Source organism: Eulemur rufifrons, chromosome 1 (genome assembly GCF_041146395.1).
Source record: "Eulemur rufifrons isolate Redbay chromosome 1, OSU_ERuf_1, whole genome shotgun sequence".
NCBI lineage: Eukaryota > Metazoa > Chordata > Mammalia > Primates > Lemuridae > Eulemur > Eulemur rufifrons.
In genome coordinates, this window is record NC_090983.1 from 34,268,526 (window position 1) to 34,293,363 (window position 24,838).

The 24,838-nt window shown below is 38.5% G+C and overlaps 1 protein-coding gene across 1 annotated transcript in view; it reads right to left on the bottom strand.

The window, feature by feature from the left end:
• PLCL1 (phospholipase C like 1 (inactive)) overlaps nt 1-9,638 on the bottom strand; it is a 300,618-nt gene extending 290,980 nt beyond the window's left edge. Inside the window, exon 1 of the mRNA XM_069468909.1 lies at nt 9,399-9,638. Within this exon, the coding sequence (XP_069325010.1) occupies nt 9,399-9,638 (240 nt within the window). The remainder of the gene's footprint in view (nt 1-9,398) is intronic.
• Between the last annotated feature and the right edge of the window lie 15,200 nt (nt 9,639-24,838).

Sequence of the window (24,838 nt, forward strand, 5' to 3'; positions counted from 1 at the left end):
CAACATTAATCTTCTTGTACATCTGCATCAAAGTTTTTGAGTGACCAGGTGCATTGTCAATGAGCAGTAATATTTTGAAAGGAATCTTTTTCCTGAGCAGTAGGTCTCAACAATGGGCCTAAAATATTTAGTATACCATACTATAAACAGATGTGCTGTCATCAGGCTTTGTTGTTTCATTTCTAGAGCACAGGGAGAGTAGATTTAGCATAAATCTTAAGGGCCCTAGGATTTGGGGAATGGTAAATGAGCACTGACTTCAATGTAAAGTCACCAGCTGCACTAGCCCCTAACAAGAGAGTCAGCCTGTCCTTTGAAGCCAGTCATTGACTTCTCTCTAGCTATGAAAGTCCTAGATGGCATCTTCTTCCAATAAAAGGCTGTTTTGTCTACATTAAAAATCTGTTATTTAGTTTATCCACCATTACTGATCTTAGCTAGATCATCTGGATAAATTGCTGCTGCTTCTCCATCAGCACTTGCTATAATACTTTGCATTTTTATATTACGGAGATTGTTTCTTTCCTTAAACCTCATGAACTAACCTCTGTTAGTTTTAAACTTTTCTTCTGAAGCTTTCTCACCTCTCTCAGCCTTCATAGAATTGAAGAGAGTTAGGGCCCTACTTGGGATTAGGCTTTGGCTTAAAGGAATATTGTGGCTGGTTTGATCTTCTATTCATAGCACTAAAAACTTTCTATCATCAATAAGGCTGTTTTACTTTGTTATCATTTGTGTGTTCCCTGGAGTAGCACTGTTTTTTTTTCCCCCCACTTATTTATTTATTTTTCCTGCCTTTTCTTCAGCAAGAAAGGAGTAGCACTTTTAATTTCCTTCCAGGATTTTTCCTTTGCATTCACAACTTGGCTAACTTTGGCACAAGAGGCCTCGCTTTCAGCCTATCTCAACTTTTGACACACCTTCCTCACTAAGCTTAATCATTTCTAGCTTTGATTTAAAGTGAGAGATGTATGACTCTTCCTTTCACTCAAACACTCTGAGGGCACGATAGGCTTATTAACTGAACTAATTTCAATATTGTTCTGTCTCAGGGAATAGGGAAGCCTGAGAAAAGGAAGAGAGATGGTGGAACAACAGGTCAGTGGAGCAGTCAGAATACACATATGTATCAATTAAGTTTACCGGCCTCATATGGGCATGGTTTGTGGTGCCGCAAAACAATTACAATAGTAACATCAAAGATCACTGATAGGCTGGGTGTGGTGGCTCACACCTGTAATCTTAGCACCCTAGGAGGCCAAATTGTTTGAGCTCAGGAGCTCAAGATCAGTCTGAGCAAGAGTGAGACCCCATCTCTACAAAAAATAGAAAAATTAGACAAGCGTGGTGGTTCAAGCCTGTAGTCTCAGCTACTCAGGAGGGTGAGACAGCAGGATTTCTTAAGCCCAGGAGTTTGAGGTTACAGTGAGCTATGATAAGGCCACTACACTCTACTTGGGGCAACAGAGTGAGACTCTGTCTCAAAAAAAAGAAAAGAAAAAAGATCACTGATAATAGATCACCATAACAGATAACAATAATGAAAAAGTTTGAAATATTATGAGAATTATTGAAATGTGACACAGAGATACAAAGTGAGCACATGCTGTTGGACAAATGGTGCCAAGAGACTTGTTCCATGCAGGGTTGCCACAAACCTTCAATTTGTAAAAAATGCTATATCTGCAAAATACAATCAAGCAAAGCACAATAATACTAGGTATGTCATACTAACAGGAGTCCCACTCCTCTCAAAGGAAAATGGAATACAATATTAATGTAAAGTCATGAGTATTTTATGTGAAAGGCTACGAAACTGAGGGAGGGAAAGTATATTCAATAATCTTTGAGAGAATTTCCCAACACTGTTTTCAAAATCGTTTCTTTTTGATTTGTCAGCTGAACTTAAGTGTTTAAGGTAACAAAAAAAAATCTGCTATTTCATCTACACCAGCTTAGGTGTAAATCAATACTATTTGAGAGGATATATAGCATAAAGATTAAAAAGCAAGCTCTGGAGCTACACTATTTGGACTCACTTTCTGGCTCTGTATTTACTAGCTATGTGTGTGACCTTGGGCAAGTCACTTAACATCTCACCATCTGTAAAAATTGAGGTAATAATAATACTCATCTCATATGGTTACTGTGAGGATTAAATTATTTAATACACATGAAGTGCTCAGAACAATGCCAGACTCAATACATATTACATAAGCATTTGCTATTATCAGAAAGGAAATTTCTCAGTAGGAAAACCTCTTCAAGATGTTACTGTGTGTTTTATCTATCAAAGTAAACATAAAAAGAAAGTTATTTAATTATTAATAACATTTCTAAATATATAACATTTAATTATGGTATGAAATCAATAATTCCACAGTATTCAAAACTGGAGTTCACCAAATGCTGAAGATGATTTTGCATCTTGTATGTCAGTCTCTAGGGGGAGCACAAGGCTCCATTCCCTCCCCTCCACCCCACTACCACCTCCAAAAATTAGTGATTATCAATGATTAAGAAACTGCAAGTTCAAGGACATTGACTGGGCTATGTTTTATGGGGTGACTCTTTCAAATGAGAGAGTGGTCAGAGTGCACCTACTGTGTAGTCTCCTCTCTCTCTCCTCCTCAACCCAACAATCAGGGCTGACCTGTAAGAGGAGCAGGGCAGGTCACTATTCAGACAGTCCCTTTTCCTGAGCCAGACATTAACCCAGCCTGAGCCAAAGGAGGCTTCGAGGGGAAACACATTCTCCTCCTGCTGCAGTGTCCCTGACTCCTTATTCTCTGGCCCTAGTGGGTGTTCCCTGATTAGACCATCCTCATCGCCAGCTGTCAGATCTAAGAGGTAGGACACACACGCTATTTGGCCTGCTTTGGTTTGAAGTCTTCTGAGCCTTAGGGAAAAGTGCCTATATACTATGGTCAGGTCCAGCTTTCCAGAGTTCTATGCTGTAATTTTGGTCCCAGCTAACATTAAACAAAACATTGACAAGTATTTTAACAAAGTAAAAAGGTTTATTTTGTCTTTTGTCTCTTTTTGTCTTCTTCGCGTATTCATCTCTCCCTCAATGTCTCACAGGGAAGGTGTTCTGAATTAGAGTATCTCTGATTTTCTAAATACTCAGTAGCATCACAATCTCAACATTTCTGACTATGATTTTGTACCATATAAATAATGCAAGTTTGCCTACTTATACATATAGCCTGGGCTTAGTCTGTGCTTAGTATAGACTTAGCATCTTTTAAAAGGCCCTTGAAAAAGGTCAGCATGAAAGAATTAACAAAGCAGATATTATCTTTCAAAGGTATTTTAAACTTTTGAATACAAAGTTGTATGGTTAAGGACAAACACAAAACCCTTGCCTATAATAGCTATACACTATCTTAAATTTACAAATAAAAATTAACAAATATTTGGAAACTAAACACATTAAAGTAGTTTAGTTTTATGTTGTTTTGGGGTGGATCGTAGTGTTTTCAAAATTAACTTGACTTTCTTCTTTCTGGAGTGATAATGATAGTTTAAATGATGGTTCTTTTCTACTTACTATGTACAATCTTACTTTTCTCAAAATAATGCTAGATTGATTATTAATGAAGTAAGTTAAAATGGCACTGGTGAAAATAAACTAGATTATATCTCTCTTAAACACATCTACATAAGATGTTACAAATAAAACTACAAATCAAATCCAATTTTAAATGAAAGGAACTATTCCAATATTTTGTACTACTATGATTTTGTTGCCATCAATGTTAGGTGAAATACACAATACATTGGCCAATACTTAAAACAAGACCAACTGCTGTTCATAGAAGTTGGCCATTTGGTCCTGTTATTATCAGTTTAATATAATCATTATTTACAATAAATTCTTATCTATTGTACCCTATTATAGAAACTAGAATACAGAGATGAACTAGTATACAGAGGTGAATAATATTCGACAAAATAAACCTTTTTTAACATTAAAACACTTGTCAAAATATGAGATTTTGCAGAACTGACAGGTTTCACTATAATAAGGTTTACTGATCTATTACCTTAGATTTAAAGACAATCAAATTATTCTCTTTATCTTATAACCAGTGGTTCATTTACAGGTGCTGAGATCTCAATGGGAAACTCAAAAAGTGGCTTTACTCATGCTTCTTACTTCTGTTTAGTCATTTAAAGTTGGATAGTTTTTATAAATATACAATGCTCTGCATATCTCAGCTTGGACATTGCTGCTGAACATGGAGTTATTTTTAATATTCACGGTTATTAAAGCTGAACAGAAATGAATGAGGGAGCGGGGAAGACTGCCGCAATTCTTTCATTGAGCGACTCTTGGGCTGCTGCCTAATCAGTTGCTCTGACATTGCCTAGAACCAGCTAATGAATTGTTTGTTCAGCAGCACCAAGGTAAAGTCAGCCGTCTCCTGATGACTTTTCATAACACCCTCCTGTGCCTGAGGTGTTACTTGGCAATAAATGTTCAATTGACATTTAACTGTACAAAATTTAATTACCTATTTTCTCCATTGTAAAAAGGGAAAGACTGGAAAAACAAGTATTCAGTCTTAATCACAATGTGTGTTCAACCCCTCAATGGCTATGTAATTAACTTATACTTTTTTAACTTTAATATATTTTTCAAAAGAGAAAACAAATAGTGTGACTTCTAATAGTAGTAGCAAACAATAATCAACAGGCACTTCTAAAACCTTTCATCAAAGTATGACAAGGCTCTTTACCTGAAGTTTATTCCTAATTCTCTTGAGAGGTGCTATAAGAAATCACATCAGAAGGCACCGCAATTAGAAGCACCCACTCCTAAGGTGAAACGCCACCATGTTTCTATGGTAATTTCAGAGAAAGTAAACATTCTAACTGAAGTTGCTGGGATAATAAACCAAATCCACCTAAGAGGTTCAATGCTATTTACACAGCTGAATCACACTTCAGGAGAAGAACCCCAAATGAAACTGCCAGGGTACAGTCACGGTACCCCTTATAGTAAAGGCTGGCCAGCTCCTCTGCACAATCAGATGTTTTTCCAAAAGTCATCCATAAGTTGCTTATTTGGAACTTTTAACACGTATTTGTAGAGGGAAAAGAAGTCTATAAATGCTGGTTAATTCCCAGGTCAATCTACAAAGCCTATATAATTCATAGTGTGCCTAACATTTTTAAGTAATTTTTCAATCACATTTGATTTCCCTTCATAACTCTCTATTTAAAAAAAAATGCTTTCACTGCCCCACATGAAGATCTCCTGTTTTCTCACTCCCCTAAAATAATACCTATTCCTATGCCCCAGGTATTTGTTTCCTCTGAATATCAGCCTAAAAAGAGAATATAACCCTTCACAAACTTTATTGTCTGCTGGGGCATGGGGGAAGTGGGCCTGGTGTAAAACAACAGATGTGAGCTTCCTATATTGACACCAAGCAGAACACCTGCCAAATTGCTCTGCCTATTCAAATACAGCACAGGCCTAACAAAATGGCCAAAGACAGGAGAGGTTGCAATCCCTTTCTAAAGTTGCGTAGCTCTAGATGTTCTGGATTTGGGGGGAGAAGGGCAGAGAAAGGATAATTTACCTCACAAATCTTGGGACCCAAGATTCATACTCTTCCGCTGCTGTCTTATGTGTTCAGGTTGTTTCTAACCTTAAAAATTGTTCATAGATTGTGGACTTCCTTCATCTGAGAGCCAGCACAAGAACACAAACCCTGGAGTTAAGCAGACGTGGCTTTGAATCCTTACTCCACATTTTAACAGTAGCTCTCTGTGCTTCCCTTCCCTACTTTAGAGAGTTTCCTGTGAGGATTAAGTGATAAAATGTATGAAAGCTCCTAGTTTAGTATATGACTCATAGTAGGAGGCACTTAATGTGAATTCCATTCCCTTGCACCTCTGAAGAGAGCCATAATTTTGATATGGGTCAGCTGGTACCCAAGGTACATCTTTGAGGCTGCAGCTCAGAAACTCAGTACACTAGCACACAATGAACATGAGACTGGCCATGATATAAAATGAGACATGAACAATACCCAAGTTAATCATTACTTTAGCTGCTCATTCCCAACTCCTATCTTCATCCCACATACCCACGTCCGTGAAATCCAAGTGACAATTTCTATTCTTTTTTGTGTAGAGAATTCATACTTAAGTAGAATCAAAAGGAAATGGAAAAAAGTATAACTTGTCAATACATTACATATAATGGAAGAAAAATCAACATTTAATCATATGTTTAAAACATGTATGTATTTTAGTTCCCACCATCTAGTATAGGGAATAAGCTCTGCTACTTCCTATTTCCAGAACATTATAGAGTTATAGAGCTATAAACTATAATCTAAAATGTTAAATATTTTAAATATTATAAGTATGATATCAAATACTAGATAGAAAAATGGTCCAATTTCTTAATTAGAAATATATTCAAATGCACAATTGTAAACAACTGTCAGATATATCAATCCTGCATGTACCTAACTTGTGTTTTCAAACCACAAGTCATCAAAAAGAAATTAAGATGAACTCTATTGCATTATTGGGGTATCTAACAATGCACTTACCAAAAAATATGCATAATTTATCAATGTCAATGCTGTTGAAACGATCACATAGAAAAAGAGAAAAAAGACAGATTGAAGAGAACCAGTTTAATTCTCACATCAAATCTTTTAAAGCCCAGGACTGGTTATATAGGGGAAGAAACACAATGACAGTAGAAAGAATTTCTGAAGATGTGTACAGATAAATGTTGTCATTGTTTTCATCAGCTCTGAAGAAAATTGTTTTCTCAACTAAACACATGTTTTCACAAATTAGGGAGGGTAAATTTACTGAAAACATTCCTTTTATTAATATACAAGACAGTCTGTTTTTGGCAGGATAAAGGAATGCACTATTCTGAAACAATACCCTAAATTGAGCTGAAAATAATTTAATATTTGATGATTCACAACCTTTCAGTGGCTCAGAGTTATGATCATGAATATCAATTATTACTGCACTATGGATATTTGGAATAGCATTTAATATTTTGACTAATATAAAATATACTAAAGCCTTTCTTTTTTTAGTATGTTTAAATGCCAAATAAAAAAAACTCTTGCCAAAACTATGAAGAATGCATTTTCTCTCAATGTAGAACATGTTCTATGTACTTCTTATATGATCTAGACCTTTTTAGAAACTCTCATTCTTACTACATTAAAGTGAACAAAGGATGGAGCAGCAGATTCAAGATGTCAACAGAAAGGTTCTTGATCTCAGAGAGGGAGTGGAACAGAGCCCACCACCTGCATTTTTGCCCCCCTGAAGGGAACGAAGACCTCTGGGGACAGACCCCAATGACTGCTGCCCAATGCCAGGATATCCTTAAAGATTAATTTGTTCATCACAATGACCTCAGACAACCCTCTAGGTATCAAAAATGTCCGAAGCAAATTTGAAGCTATGAGGCCTGTATAACTATCCAGATTTTATGTATAAATCAGGAGCTTCAATAGTTGATCATAGATACATATAAATACATATGCTTACATATGCATAGAACATTTTAGAAGTACGTAAGTGTTAATAGAATTGGGGTAGCCTACGTAAGTGGGAGTATGAAATGGCTGGGGGTCTTCCCTTCATACTCCTTTATAACATTTGATTTTTTGCTTTTTTGATAAAATCTAATGTAAAATAATATTTCACTTTATTTTCTCATATCTTTAATTTTAAAGGACATTTACTAAGCATTTGTTTAATTTACTATTAAATAAGGGAAAGATGAAATTGACAGTCTGTAGTCTCCCTCCTTTTTTGTTACAAAAAGAAACTTCAAAATAAGAGGCACTATTACTCAGCAAGAATTCTTCTGAGAATATGTCAGCACTGTATAATTTAAAAGTAGCAAACTTAGTTACAAGAATTTGTATAATACTTTTATTTTTTTACAGCATGATAAAGCCCACAGCTCTTTATAATCATATACTTTAAACTATCTTGCAGAGCCTGTTTTATACGCACAGGCCCACAGGTAGTATCAATGTTTCCCACTTGTGATGCTTTTTAAGTTTCAATACAAAATGCTTTCTGATCTGTGTGTTAAAAAAAAAAGTGGTAATTTCCCTTTTATCCAAATTCATACCTGGAATAGAACACTCCCTTTCACATAATCAAAAAGCCGCAAAATAACTGAAACTACAAGTCATTTGCAATTAACATCCACTCTGCTTTTAATATAGAAATCTCTGCATGGATTTGAAACTTCCATGTGTCAGAGTTGGGAAAAAGACCATACCTGGACCTAGGGGGATGTACTAGGTGGTGCAGCGTACCTCCACTGGCCGCTGGAAGCTCGAGGAAAGACATGCATTATGTAGCAGGTACACAGCTTAACCCTGAGCACTGGTTTTGAATGTATTAGCACACCCAGTAAATTGAACAGTAAGTAGTTCCAAGTCTATCTTTCACTGTCACTATTGGGGGGGGGGTGTATACAGTTTCATACTGATTGCTTCACCAAGATCAATTTTAATCTCACATGCACATGATTACTCAAATATATTTATGCTGAGGCACTTTTCCAGAGCTTGTGCAAGGGTTCTTACCCCAAAGAACCTTACCCCAAAGTCATGCACCCAAAGGATGAAATCTCAGAGGAAACAAGCCCCAAGTGGAAGGCAGAAAGAGAAAGGGGATGAGAGGTTTGCAAATTGCTTCCTAAATGGATGGATAGAAATCCAGTGGAGTGGTTAGGGGGTCAGGAAGCATTTTCCCTGATGTGGTGGTAACCACAAGGACCAGGGATAATGCTTGGGAAATTGACTGCTTTCCAGTTATGCTTCCCGCAGCGCAAAAACCTGGGGCTCTTCCAGCCTCTTTACTGTGCTGCAAGGTCCACTGAAAACTCTGCCTGCCTACCCAGAAAGTTGACGCGTCTTGGTATTTCAGGAGTGTTTGAGTCTAGAGAGGATTTTTTTTTTTCACTTGAGAGTAAGCTGGGCATTTCCTTTACTGTATGGGAAAAGCTAATCCTTCGCTGTAAAGTAGTGCACAACCATCCATGGGTCTGCATTTATCCTGAGTCCTCCCTTCCTCCTTCCATCAATGGTTTAGTGAAGCTTGTAGAGAAAATGAGGGAAAGCATCCATCAAAACGCAAAGACGCAGAGCGGAACTTTTTCCTCTGCTGTCAGGGGAAAAAAAGTCACTTCTGCTTTTCATGGCTAAGAGCTGAGTCTGGGAACCGCCGGACGAGGAAGGAAGGTTTGGCAATGAAGGAGGTGGGAGAAAACAATGCCGAGCTAGCGATGCCTCCGGACACAGTACATCCTGCCCGGGTCCCCAACCCGCCCACCACCAACACCCACGCTCCTGGAGCGGCGCAGCTTCCCTTACCTTGATGATGCTGCTGCGCCGGGGGGTCGCCCGTGCAGCCTCCAGGAGGCCAGCCTCGCTGTCCGCTGGGGCCCCCACGGCGCTCGGCAGTGCGACCCCGCTGCGACGGTCTCTCATCCTGCCCCCAGCGGCCGCCGCCGCGCAGTCTCCGGCGGCGTCTGGGCCCACTCGGGGGTCTTCTTCGCCCCCAGCCACATCGGTCGGCCCTGGACCCTCCCTGCCGGCCGCGCCCTCGGCCATGGCCCGGCGCGTTTCGGGCTCCCCCGGGAGAGACGGGACGCCCGGCAGCAGAGCCCAGCCGCTGGGCACGGGTGCGCTCGTGCACCGGGAGGCGGCCCCGCCAGACTTTGTTTCACCGCTCGGCGGCGGCGGTGGCGGCAGCGGCGGCGGCGGCAACTTTCTGGAGAGGGGGCATCGCTCGGGCAGAGATGTCCTCAGGCTTTGGTCCAGGAGGCTAGCAGTCCGGCGGGGGCCGGTGGCGGGAGTAGGCAGGAGATGTGAGCGGGAGGGAGAAGGAGAGGCGAAAAAGAGAAGGAGGTATCCGAAATGTGATGCAAACGCCCGCTCTACGCCAGACAAAAGGCACCGGGCGCCCAGCCAGCCGGCCTCCGAAGCCCGGACGCGCGTGGCCCGAGGGGGGCCGGAGCTGGGCGACTGCAGCCAGGCGCACCCGCCACCTGCCCGCAGACTGCAGCGCCGCGGCCCCAGGAAGTGCGGCGGCGGCGGCGGCGGCGGCGGCCTCCACTCCGCTCTGTTGTGACAGGGAGGGAGACTTGTTTTGACAGCCCGTGGGGATTGGCAGGCGTCTGGGCCTCTTAGGAGCCTGCCTCGCCGACTGGGGGGTCTGCCCGACCAATCCTCCCTGCGGAGGGGTGTGCCCGAGCGCGAAGAATGGAATGTGTTCCGTAACTGGGAGCCGGCCCGGCGGGGCTCGTGTACTCGAGCTAGGGTGTACGCGCGCGTGTGCGCACCCGCACGCGCTCCGTGTATATTTTAGGAAGTTTAGATTTGCGAAAAGAGTCTGAAGATGCAACAAAATCCGAGGTGGTGGGAGGAGGGTGGGGGAAGGAAACCGTCGGCAAAACAAAGCAACTGGAAGAAAAGGGGGTGCTGAGTATTAATGTCAAAGCGTTTGGGGTCACAGAATGAAGCTTCACAAGGTGAGGTGTTCACTGCAGGTTCTCAGGCCAATCCTTAGAAGTCAAGTCCATGCAGACATAAACTAGGGCTTACTGGGATGCTGGAGTTCCATAATTTGCTTCAAGTTCCATGAAAGGATTCTACGTTCACTCTGCAGTAGGAATAAATATGACAAGGAAGAGGAGTCAGATAAGGGAGGTGAGGGTAAAAGGAAATTGAACCAACCAAATTTCTCTGGAGAATGACTCCTAACAAAGCCCAAAAATGATACAAGTCAGATAAGTGCAAGTGGGATGGGGAGTTTAGTCTCTATCCTAAATCATTCCTATTTGACAATGGTTCAACCTCCTATCTCTAGATAATTCTATATAAACAAACATATTTTGTTCATTTCCAGTAAGCTGGTGACCAAGAGGAGAGATACCTTTGGATGATGCATTAAGTCACTGAAATTAGGCACAGAGTGTTCAGATAATGGCTCTAAAGACTCCCTGGTAGGACAAAGACTTGACATTTTAATTTAAAGGCTTTTTCGATATTAGAATCTATTCATATATTAAACCTCATTTACAACATTAAATTTTGTATCTTAATTATTAATAATTTGAGATTTTACTTGTTTCTTAGTCTAGCCAAGAGTATGAGAAATTCTTCAGCTTTTTAGACCAAGAATTTTGTTAGAATCTCAGAATTTTAGAGATGCATGGGGATTCAGGAATCATCTAGGACAGTCCTTTTATTTGACAGATAAGATGAAGGCCCAGGGAGCCTCGTCTACTAGTTAGTGCAGGAACTGAAATTAGAATCTGCCACCCAACTCCTCCAGTAATCTCTTCGCTACTTTACCTGGCTCCTGCTACCTTACCTGGCTCCTCTGGGGCTGCAACCAGCCAGAACTGGATGGGGCCCTTGGGAGGTGTCAGATTTGACCTTTACCAACTACTAGGGAAGACAGAGAAGGCTTGACTTCACCTTCTCTTTAAACATAAATGCAGCCCAATGAATGTACTGTGGTTCAGTGGCCACCTCCGGTTTTAGAACCAACACCACCCTCTAGTGAGATTCTGAGAACTGCATCCATATAACAGCAAATGCTCCCCCCCCCCCCCATATATAAAAGACAGGAGGGGTAACTCAATGAAAGTTTCCGTTTCAACCGGTCTGCCTTTATAACCTGCAGACTAGAGGAAGGAAATAAAAGCATGCCCAGACTTAAAACAACCACACATGTCTTTCATCTCCATTAATTCAGGGAATTCCCATTTATGTTATATAGGGAAATATTTTTACTTGCCTTCCTCACAAATACAACCTATTTTAGGCTATCATTTTTTTCTTTGCTATTCAGTTATTACTATATTTGACTTTCTTTTAGTTGCTGTAAGTGCTTCATTTTTCTTTGTTACTCTAATAAAAATTCTATTCTTGGGTTGTCCTTTGAGAAATATAAAATTCCCTTTATCTCACTCATTATCTTGTTCTATGATATTAATATAATTTATAAAGATTTCCCATCCTACATGTTTGTATACCATTGTGATAATAATTTATTTTAAAAGTATTAAAATTAGCATGACTTTATTTACATTTAAGGTCAGTGGTCTTCAAAAAAAAAAAAAGAGGACAGAAGGTACAGCATATAATTTGCAAAATGTTTTATGTTTCAGCTAGACAATGTCCAGTTAGACTCTTATCTCTTTTTTCCCTTTTCATCCTTCCCTCTCATCCTCATGTGAAAGCAAACACACACACATTCTCTCTGTATCTTTCTCTCTCTCACACACACACACAGCCCCCTCCCCTCTCAACCCTCTGAATCCTTTGCTCTGAGTATGTATTCATAAAGGTTGTTGTCTAATTCATTCTGCTTTGAGAAAATAGTTGGATCCTGATCTAGCAAGTCTTTCATATTGTTGTCTTCTAGCATAAGCTCAGAAGGCTTTTCCTATTACTCCTGTGTACCTACTCCCACCCATGCACAGATTCTGCTCTGTGGCCCAGCTTCAAAGACTGAAAGAAGAGACTAGTCAGATATGGTTAAGTCAGCAACCGTGGGAACATTCCTACCACTCCATTAACAGTCCCTTTTTCCAAATAACTATTACGTATAATTCCTGCCTCCCAACCTTTCACCAAGTTACAGTGGCAATCACTGGATTGGCAGATTGGAATTCGGGGACGAGCGGGGGTGGGGAAGGTGGGATGTGAGTAAGAGTAATGAACAGCCTTCTCTAACCACAAATCTCAAGTTGCCCCTACAGGTCCCTACACATGCCACGTGGCACTCATATTGTTCTGTTTTGTTTTCTCACAGGATTTTATTACTGTGAATAAACTATCCTGTCCATGGAATTGTTTACTTAAATATTATGTCTTACTGGCCCCCTATCTCTGCCTCACTGAAATGTAGAATGTAATCTCCATGTGCATAAAGACTTTGTTGATTTTATTCATTGCTCTATCTCTAGCTCCCAGAACCACACCTGGCACAGAGTAGGTGCTCCATAAATATTTTCGGACAAAGGACCTTTGCAGTCCTGCAATTAAAAAAAATAATCTCTCTGATAAAGAAGAATGGCTCTGTCACTACCCACACAGTAGGACTTCTCATCCTCAAGGATCCTAGAATTCCATCTTAGAGTAGAAATCAGAGCAGATCCAGAGCAAGCAGATGCAAAACCAGAAAAGGGGCACTTACAAATTGGAGTAACTTGAAATCTAGAATTAGACTAAAAGACAACTGATAGGAAACAAGCAAGGTCTAGCAAACCTGAAAATACCTAACCCAGACTCAAAGACCAGATATGTCAATATAATCCTTCCAGCCACAGGAAGTCACTCCAGAACCCTGGGATTGAGAAAAACCCATTAAGAATATTAAGACTTTCCATATGCTACCAGAAAATCACAGTGGGGGAAGAGAACTATCTGTTTGATAACTCCTTTCTATGTACTAGATAATCCTCTATGAAGTATTCTGATCTCCACTTTATAGATAAGGAAACTAAGGATCAAAAGGGTCAAGTAGCTTGCTTAAAGTTAGAGCCAACTAGGAAGTGAGGAAACCACGATTTGAGTCCAAGTCAGTGACTTCAAAGCATGCTTTCTTCCTGCTACATGAAGCTCTCATAAGATGCAAATCTAGTGGCTGTCCTGGAGACTGAAGAACCACTCCTTCAGATCTGGGAACACTCACATTAGCCAGGATGACCTCTTCTCTTAGCATTACCTCTGTGTCATCAACACAGACTATGAGTATGACTGATTCAAGAGTGTGTGAGGAAACACATTATGATCTCATTGATAAACGTATAAGAAAAAATTATTTTGATATTAAGGGCCAGTTCTGATAAGTTCAAAGATGCACTGAACATGATCGGAGAACATTACATACAGCATTTTCAGTTGAGTCATGTGTATCTTCATTTTCAGTCGTAGCCCTCCCCAATACATATTATAATCATTTCAATTTGCTGTTCAAGAAACCAAAATTTGGCTAGGCCCAGTGGCTCACCCCTGTAATCCTAGCACTTTGGGAGGCCGAGGTGGGAGGATTGCTTGAGGCCAAGAGTTCAAGACCAACCTAAGCAACAGCAAGATTCCTGTCTCTACGAAAAATAGAAAAATTAGTCAGGTGTAGTGATACCAGCCTGTAGTCCCAGCTACTCAGGAGGCTGAGGCAGGAGGATCGCCTGTGCTCAAGAGTTTTAAGTTGCAGTGAGCTATGATGATGCCACTGCCCTCATGCCAAGGCAACAGAGCAAGACTCTGTCTCAAAAAAAAGAAAGAAAGAAAGAAAGAGAGAGAGAGAAAACAAAATTTGTAGGATAATTTGTAGTGTAAATATTATAGTAGAGTAAATACATACAAAGTCAATAAAAGATAAGCAAAACTTAAATATGTCCTCTTTAGAAAATTCAGGTTATTTTCTTGAAAGGTACTCATTTGTCATTTATATTAAGAATTAAGAAATTTAAATTACTAAAATATAAAAATCAACTCCACTCCATAATAACAGTCCTTCAAAAATGAGAAGTACAAATTGCTTATAATAGGTTCAGATTTCCCAGTTCAATAAATCTTCGAAGCACTAAAAGGTGATACTATACATTTAAGAAGTCTTTAATTACAGCCAATGTTCTTCAATGCCTGATAACTGCTGCTGCTTTAAGATGCTGAGAAACCTCTACTACCTGCAGGAGAACAAAATGCCATGCCCAGTACTCTGTCTTCCTAAGGAATTGCCCCATGTAGACCCCAAGGGCTAAGATACAGTATCAGGAGCCCCAGGTCAATCATCTGGGAACAGTCTGTAAGTGCAGGGCAAATGTCTTTTAAAAATAGACAGTGTTGATTTATTTTCTATGTATTAACTTACTTTGACATAGATCCTAAGAGTTGGAGCACATATCATGGTTACGTGCCCCACTGATGCAGAAGCCTGAGGCATTTATGAAAAGTACCACTGAAATGGCATCAAGGAGGCTCCCATGAAGATTTGTTTCTCTGTTATTTGACGACTGGGATCTTTTCCAGGTACAAGTTATAATAGAAACCTTTTAAACCAGACATATACCTGATGCCTGACACTTTCAATGCAGGAGTAAATATACAGTAGGCTCCTCCTTCCCTCCCCGCAATCCCAGGTATATTCCCCTAATCTAATCTTGGTGCATGTTGGTGGGGCTTTTTGCCTCCAATTTAGGCTAAGACATAAAATTTATTAATGCTTTTTAGAATCACAGGGCCCATTGGAAGAAAATATAGAGTCATATTTTTTTCTCTAATGCACTCCTTTCCTTTGGTCATAATGTATACTCTTACACCCATTTTGTAAATCTTATTGATATGCCTTTGTTATATTCTACCTCAAATCTTTCGGGAGGAAGAAGCAGGGTGCAATATTTGAATAAAGATAAAATTGTAATGCATGTTTTAAATTAAAATATAAGACAAGAGTAAAGTGTGGTTCTTTTGTAAACCCTTTTTTGTTCTGAGTAAGTTTTCAGGTGTGTAGCTCTTTTGTTAAGCACAATACAAGTTTGTCTGCTTTACAAAATGAGGAGCTGTAAAAATGAGCCCTTTCTAAAAAAAAAAAAAAAAAAAAAACCTATTTGAGGCCAAATGTCTGGTGAAAGCTGTATTGCCAGTGTTTGCTCTGTCGTTAACCCTTGTGAGAATCCCATAGTTCCCACCCTCACTGAGTCATATAGGTCACCATGGATACAACTGCCTCTACTCTTAGCCCCCAGTAGAGGAGGAACAGCTGTTGAACCACACTTGGGACTTTTGCCATTTTCGGTTCTACATAAATTGCACTGGTGAAATGGTTCAGATAATGTCAAAATTGTTTTTGAAAAAAATTTTTTTAAAAAGCATGTTGCAGGAAAATCTGAAATATTAAGCAGTAGTAAAGCACTAAAATTTAATTTAACTTGTGAAGTGGGATAACAAGTAACAAGCATTGCACAATACTATATTTAGTGTAATAAGAGGTAATAGAGCATCCTTCAAATTTTCTCCTAACCAAAATAAAATTTTAATAAATGAACTGATAACTGCAGATAGAATTTACTTAGGAGATTCTTTGATAAGCAAATACTTAAAACTTCAGGCAAAAAGCACAAAATGCTCTTATTTTAGATTATCATTTCTAAAGGAAGGAATATGTTTTCTGATTTGTGATATCATTACATTTCTTATCAACACACTTCTGTGAATTCTAAACTTCAGAAAAATAAAATATGTGGTTAAAATAGAATTTTACCCTTCCATCTACCTTAATTTTTCCTATCTTCAAAATGGGGATTAAAAGGGTTTTAGTTTATTTTCTGAAAATGTGAAGAGGTGATTTATGATCTGTGATTGAACCCAAAGTCAAAATGAGTGTCTCTTATACCTATAACCAGTGGATGAGAAAAATAGCATTTATTTAATTAAAAAGTAGCATACACACTATATTTTCTCTTTTTTTCTCATTTTAATTCTCGTCACTCACCAATCATTGATAACAGTCACTAGTGTGATCACAAACACTCATTAACACTCCTTGTCATAAAGCAGATCTTCTTACTCTGTGGGATGTTCACTGATCCTCCCTGGGGGAGGGTTATACATCCTCATGCCAGTGACAGTAGGCTCAGCCATGTGACTTGTTTTGACCAATGAAAGATGAGTGGAAGAGCCCCCTTCTGAGCAGAAGCTTTAAGAGCCAGCATAAAGTTAACTATGATCTCATTTTCTCTGCCATGAGATTAATTGTTCACCAGAGAAGAGCCGAATCCTGAGTGAAAGTAGCATGGAATAGAGCTAAAGCCAATCTACAATGGACATGTAACACAGGCCAGAAAGCAACCTTTGTTGTAAGCCCCTTGGATTTGAGGGTTATTTGTTGCTGTAATATAATATAACCTAGCCTCTCCTGAGAGACACAGATATGTAAGTTTACTGAAAGTACTATGCTTTCCGCAACCACGCCATCATGACCAGATACTGTTTGATTTATATATAGCCAATAAATACTCCTGGCATCTACTAACCTAATAAAAACTAAAACTTTTTATATATCCAATAAAACTGTATATATTAATAGTTATCTTCATTTCTGTGACCTATTTTTCTCACTTCTTTCATGTGAGCTGTATAAACCCCTGATTCTGCCTTTCTTTTTTTTTTCAAATGCCAAATATTCCTATTTAATAAAGATGATAGGTGCTCAGCTTTTTTTTAAGATGTAAGAAAATCAATCTCTTTTACAACTTTCCTGACTATTAATGTTATAGTATAGGTAAATAAAATTGTTTTAGAACTCAGTGCTTTAATCTCAAAGACAGAATGAGAAAGGAGGAAAAAATGCTGCCTTTTCCATTAATGTGTTATCTTCTCTAATTTCATGTTCCCATGACCATGATCATTCCTAGGTTAAGGATTTTTTTTTTTATTTCAGCTCATTATGAGGGTACAAAAGTTCAGGCTATATATATTGCCCATGCCTCCCCATCCCCCGAGTCTGAGCTTCAGTTGTGTCCATTCCCTAGACAGTGCACATCACACTCATCATGTAGGTATGCACCCATCCCCTCCCTCCACCTCATCCGCCCCCGCCATCAGAACTTCAAGCGTGTCCATTCCCCAGGCAGTGCGCATCGCACTCATCAAGTAGGTATACACCCATCCCTTCCCCCCAACCCCCACCTCTGTCCGATACCCAATTGGTGTTATTCCCAAATGTGCACTCAGGGAAACCAGTTTGCTGGTGAGAACATGTGGTGCTTATTTTTCCATTCTTGGGATACTTCACTTAATAGAATGGGTTCCAACTCTCTCCAGGAGAACCAAACAGATGTCATATCGCCATTATTTCTAATAGCTGAGTAATATTCCATGGTATACATATACCACATTTTGCAAATCCATTCATGAATTGATGGGCATTTGGGTTGTATCCACATCTTTGCAATTGTGAATTGTGCTTCTATAAACATTCGGGTGCAGGTGGTTCTTTTTTATAGAATGACTTTTGTTCTTCTGGGTAGATGCCCAATAACGGGATTGCTGGATCAAATGGTAGGTCTGCTTGAATCTGTTTAAGGTATCTCCACATTGCTTTCCACAGGGGTTGCACTAGTTTACAGTCCCACCAGCAGTGTATGAGTGTTCCTGTCTCTCTGCATCCATGCCAACATGTACTGTTTTGGGACTTTTTGATAAAGGCCATTCTCACTGGAGTTAAGTGCCTTTTTTATTAAGTTTAGAAACTATAGCATAAATTTGATCGTATGCATGCTTTTTTGGTATAATTTTTTCCTATTCTTCTTTTCCCTGTCTTGCACATATCTCTCCTTATATACTCAAGTATATAAACAAAGAATACTTTTGTCACTGTTTGATTTACCAAAATAAAAGAGGGAGAGATAATTTTATACATACTCTTTTGCATCTTTCTTTTCTCACTCAACATGGCTAGTAAAAATCCCATCACCTCATCTGCAATAGCTAGTTCATTCTTCTAAATATGTGCTTAATATTCCATGGTGTGAATATATCATAATTAACTCAGGCATTTCCCCATTTGAGGTATTCAACTTATTTCTAGTTTTTTACAACTACAAACAGTGTTGTAAAAATCATTTTTGTACACATCTTTATGAACCAGTGGTTTTATTTCTGTAAGATAGATTCCCAGAAGTAGAATTTTTGTGTCTAAGGGCATATCTCTTTTTAATAGATAATGCTAGATAGCTTTCCCAAAAAGCTATTAATACAACACTTCACATTCCACCTTAATGGGTATTGTGGCCGCTCATTAATTTCTGAAAACATTATAGGTATAAAGCTGTATTCCATTGTTATTTTAATTTTCACTTTCAAGATTACTAAGCATTGCTTCAAATGTTTCTTGATCATTTGGTGTTGGTTTTCAGTTAATTGTCTACACATCTGCTTTGCCCAATTTCCTATTAGATCAAACGCCTTTTTCTTGTCAGTTTATAAGAGTCCTATGGCAAACATGGAGTTGCCAGACTCAGATCCTGCCTTAGTAAAGGACTCAGTCCCTAGATGTGAGGAGTATGGTTCACTGACAACCTTTTGCTATTTGCTTATTCAAGGTCTACCTCAAGTTTTGAACCAAGATCACATTTTTCTTGGGACAGCCTATAGCCAATGAATAAGCAAGGCATTGATAGCTAAAGACAGGCTCTTCTCCATTACCATCATCACAGGACTCCTGCAATAGACAATCCTTGCTCCACAACTTCCGCATGGCTGGTTGAGTCAGGTCGTGTCTGGAATGATGGCTCTCCTCTTTCTCCTCCCTTTTTGCTCTCTATGTGTTACTTCCCAATAAACCTTTGGCACCCCTAACTCCACATGCTTGCCAGAGAACCAAACACATTGTAAATATCGTCCTTATTATGTCATCTACATTAATATTTTTTTCTAGAACTATGGTTTATTGACTTAGTTTATGGGAATGTTTGCCCACACATTATATTAATTTTCATATGATCAAATATGTTTATCTGTTCTTTTGTAGTTGATTGTATATGTAATTCTTATTTTGTCTCGCAAAATTTTTATTGCTTTTTAAAAATATTTAAGTATTTGGTCTATCTACAATTTATTTTTAAATTTCATTTATATATAAATGTATGTGTTATGAGTGTGTGTAAGTGTTAAGTAAATTTTAAAAAATAATATGGGGATCTACTGTTGTTTTCTTCCAGATGAATGGCCATTTGTGCCAATATTATTTATTACATAATCTATTGTTTCCTCATTGAATAGAATTATCCTTCTTGTTGTATATTAAATTCTCATGTGTACTTCAATCTACTTCTTCTAGTCTGTCTATTCTGATTCCCATTCAATACCAATTAATTTGATTATAGTGACCAATTTATTCTGATTATTATATTGTGTTCTGATATCCATCCTCCCTCCATATTGTAGCTGGAGAGATTTATGTAAAGTACAAATCTGACTCCTCACTATTAAGCTTTATTGGCTTCCCAGTGCCAGCTGAATAGAGTCCAGGCTCTTTGGCACATGTGGCCATGGCTCCTAACTACATCCTTGGCTTCCTCTCTGGCTATTCCTCTTCCTTCAGGACTAACAGGCTATTTGAAGTCCAGTGAATACTGAATGCCATTTCATGCTTTCATATCTTGGTTACATGAAATGTCTTTCCCACCTCTCTTCACTAGGCTAACTATTATTCTTTCTTCAAAATTCAGTTCAGACATTTTTCCAGAAAGTCTTTCCAAAACCCATAAGTTATCTTTTACCCTCCATTAATAACTTTTGCACCTACTATACTATATTTACATCTTTTTAAGTGTACCTGCCTCTGCTTTAGACTGCAAAATTCAGATCTTATTCATTTTAGTACATTGTGAACTTAACCTTATAATGACACATAACAGGCATTCAATAAATGTTCTTAACAGAACTATTAACCTCCAATGGTGCTGAAAAAAATAAAAATAAACTATTGAACTAGTGCAGTAGTACCCCATGGGTGTGGAAAGAAAATATTAGGACTCATATTTATATTCATCTAAATTGAATAAGAAGTAAATCAAGTTTTGCCCATGTTTAATATGCAGATTTCATAGTACCCTCACTTGGTTCATATGTGGATAAAAAAGGTATTTTGAGGGAATATTAGGAATTCCAGACATAGAGAAGTTGACAGCCCCAACTCATGGCAGCTATGAGCCCAGTTAAATGAATTTTAAAATTATATTGTGTAGTTTAAACTAACCAAAAATAGATGGATGGCTTAAATATTCTGGGAAAACATCATGAATTAAAGATAATTCCAGTGAGCATTTCAAAAATCCTCTTCCCACTATGAGCACATCATCAGCCACATCATGAACTAAAAACAATGACAATATTTCTGATAAGAAGTCAGCCCCCTAAACTTGACTTTTTGATATGTGAATGTATACCCACTTCTGAAAACAATAGAAGGCCCTAAGTGGTTATTGTGTCTTAAGGTATTAGCTAATGGTAGTATGAATCCATCACCATTAGCAAGACATTTTAAATTAATGTTTGCTTCATCTTATTAGAGCTCTTTTGTGTATGTTTTATAATGTGCATAAATACTAATATAGAGAAGTAGGTATATAATAAATAAATAAATATAAATGGTATGCATCCTCAAAAACCAATAAAAATTTGCAAACAAAATGTGTGGAGACTCCTGCAGAAGACCATGGTCCTCAAGATCTACCCATATTTTATTAGTTCAAGAAGGTGAAGCAAATATTCACTGAAGGTATTGAGGATAAAAGGAATTTCTTTACAATGAATTAAGCAACAGAGAAAAGATGAGAGGGAACTTAATAGTAAAAAGAAGAATCTTTTCTCATGTGGTAAAGAAAGCATTAAGAAAAGTCCAGGAAAGTAGACAGAAGAAGCAAAAACCTCATAAAGAGGAATTGGTCCATCTCACTGGCAATCAGCACAGGAGTAAGATATTCAGGCCATTAGAACAGCTCACATCTGTCTATGTATTTCCCAAGGTATTCTCCTATACTGGACAGTCATTGCTCATGTCCACTTTCTCCAAGGGAAAAAAAGAGCAAGCTAAATAAAAGCTTGCAGTTTGGATTCATGATCAAATAAGTCACTAAATAACCCAAATAAAATAAAAAATAACTTACATAAAATTTTAAATAAATAAAAATAACCCAAACCCAGTTAATAAATCCAGTGGGCCACATTAACCATTACCATAAGGAACCCTAGGTTAAGGTGAGATTTTTGTGTGATATATCTTTGTATCTATACTGTAAACAAAGTACTTAGGTAATACCTTGGCTAGTCAATCAACTTTTTACTATTCTTTTTGAAATTTTATTTAATTTATTAATTTTATTTTATTAATGGTAAGAGCACTTAACATGAGATCTACCCTCTTAACAAATTTTTAAGGGTACAATACAGTATTGTTGACTGTAGGCAATGTTTTAGAATCCTTATGGGGAAATAGATTTCAGCAAAGAAAGAATTGATGAGCACTGACTAAATGTGGGCTTTGTGTTAAGACTTTACATGCATTATCGCATTTAATCCTGACAATAGCCTCATGTCGTAGATGCTATCCCCCCCCTTCTTTGGGGGATAGAAAACATAGGTTACACAACTGCATTGAGAGCACACAGCAGAGTCAGAATCTAAAGCCCCACCACCACCACCAGATCACCATATTATAACGTCTCTTAAAACTTGGCATTATCTAAGCTTATTAATAGGTAATGGTCAATGAAGGTATTTCATGTGCTTAAGTGATTGCTTCAAATTTTGTTTGCTTCTAAAATTTTTCAGTGCTTCAAAGAGACCCAATTTTAAACAAGTTCAGATATATAAAATAAGGGCAAATAAAAATAAGAGGCTTGATTCTCTCCACCCCCTTTTCTTTTTTTCTTTTTCTTTTCTTTTTTTTTTTTTTTTTAAGAGATGGGGATTCACTCCACAATGCCCAGCTAATTTTGCAATTTTTTATAGAGAACAGGGTCCCTCTATCTTGCCCAGGCTGGTCTCAAACTACCGTCCTCAAGCAATCCTGCCACCTCAGCCTCCCAAAGTGCCCAGATCACAGGCACGAGCCACTGCACCTGGCCACCTCTTCTTTTTCTTTCAGAATTTCTTTGTCCTTTTCAAATGTATGCAGATCTTTATAAAGGCTAAATAAAACTCTTATCAGTCTCACAACTCAGACTATTTCCAGAAGGACCTGGGAGCCATCCTTTTGAAATGCAAACATCAAGGGAGACAGTTCTCCTATCTCCCAATTCCAGTAGGAGGGTAACAGCCTAACTTCAGTGGACACTCTGCTTTGGTTTGCAAAACTCTCTCTTTTCATAAAGATATGAGAAGTTTGTTTTTCCTCTGGATAAAGCCAATAAGCTAACACAGATAGTCACTCCAATTACCAGGTAAAGTTAGGACGAACTATGTATGATGTACTGGGTTATATCTGCTTGTCTATATAGGGGGTAAGATTCCTTTCTGTCTTTGTAATCTTTTAGTGGATTGTCTGTGATCCGCAACACATTCTGGTTTAATGTTAATTCAATAATAAAATTTTTCTGTCTCAACTACCTTTGTGGAGAAGTTTTCTGGGTCAGGAGAAGACTTTTTTAAATTATATTTCCCTAGCAATATCCAGTAAGGATATTTTTTGAGCATGGAACCAATAGAGGACAAACTCATGGAAAGATATTTTCAAGCCTGCAGTCATTAAATACAATGTGCTATCTGGACTTTCAGCATCACAGTCTTAGGCTACCAGATCTATGCACCTGGTATTCACCCCACCTGCAATTTCTGAGGTACCCTAAGGATTAAAAAAAGGAGTTATTCCATTTCTATCATGTTTTCCTTTGACCGAAAGCAAGCAGTGGGGTTAAAAGAAAAACTTTAGGCTGGGTGTAGTGGCTAATGCCTATAATCCTAGCTCTCTGGGTGGCTGAGGCAGGAGGATAGCTGGAGCTCAGGGATTCAACACCAGCCTGAGCACAGTGAGACCCTGTCTCTACAAAACAGAAAAAAGAAAAAACAAAAATAAAAAAAAGAAAAATTTTAGACAAATTAAATTTAACAGAGTTTAATGGAGCAAAGAATGATTCTCAAATTGGGCAGCTCCTCTCAACCCCAATCCCAACAGGTTCAGAGAGACTCAGGTGCTGCCATGTGGTCAGAGAGAATTTATGGACAGAAAAAGCAAGGGACCTACAGAAAAGGAAAATGAGGTAAAAAAAAATATCTGAGTTGGTTACAGCTTGGCATTTGCCTTATCTGAACACTGAATAAATAGTTGGCCACATGTGAGTGGTTGCAGTATGGCTTCTGTGATTGGCTGAGGCTGGGCTACTTGTTACACGAGTAGGTTACAGTCTGTGTACACATCCAGTTAGGTTATAGCTCACTATGCATGGAGAAACCTTTAGGATAAACTTAAAATAAGTAAGGAGGCAGCTGTATGCTAAACTTAATTTAAAAGGAGTAATCTGGTTAATCCCATTGTGAAGAAAAAGTCATTCGATGGTTATGAATTCACTTAGCATATGGCCGGGCTCAGTGGCTCACACCTACAATCCTAACATTTCGGGAGGCTGAGGCAGGAGGATCGTTTGAGCCCAGGAGTTTGAGACCAGCCTGAACAACACAGTGAGACACTGTCTCTACAAAAATAAAAATAGAAAAATTAGCCAGGTGTGGTGGCACACACTGAGGTCTCAGCTACTTGGGAGGCTGAGGAATCATTTGAGCCCACACATTTGAAGTTGCAGCGAGCTATGATGATGCCACTGCACTCTAGCCCAGACAACACAGTGAGACTCTGTCTCAAAATAAGTAAATTTTGAGAGAACAATGCGTTTTTGAAAAAAGTTATGTTTGTGTTTCTCACTTGCTGGTGAACCAGTTAGTATTCAACGAATGTTGGTGAAATTATTTTTATGTTCCTAAAAACCTATAATAAAACTATTGGAGAAAGAATATCTGAAAAAAAAAAAGAAAACAAATAACCCAATCAAAAAATGAGCAAAGAACGCAAATAGACATTTCTCAAAAGAAGACATACAAATGTCCAAAAGATGTATGAAAAAATGCTCAACATCTCTAATCATCAGGGAAAGGCAAACTAAAACCACAAAGAGATATCACCTCACACCAGTTAGAATAGCTATCAACGAAACAATGAAAGATAACAAGTGTTGGCTGAAAGATAACAAGTGTTGGTGAGGACGTGGAGGAAAGGGAACCCTGGTAGGTGAGTATGT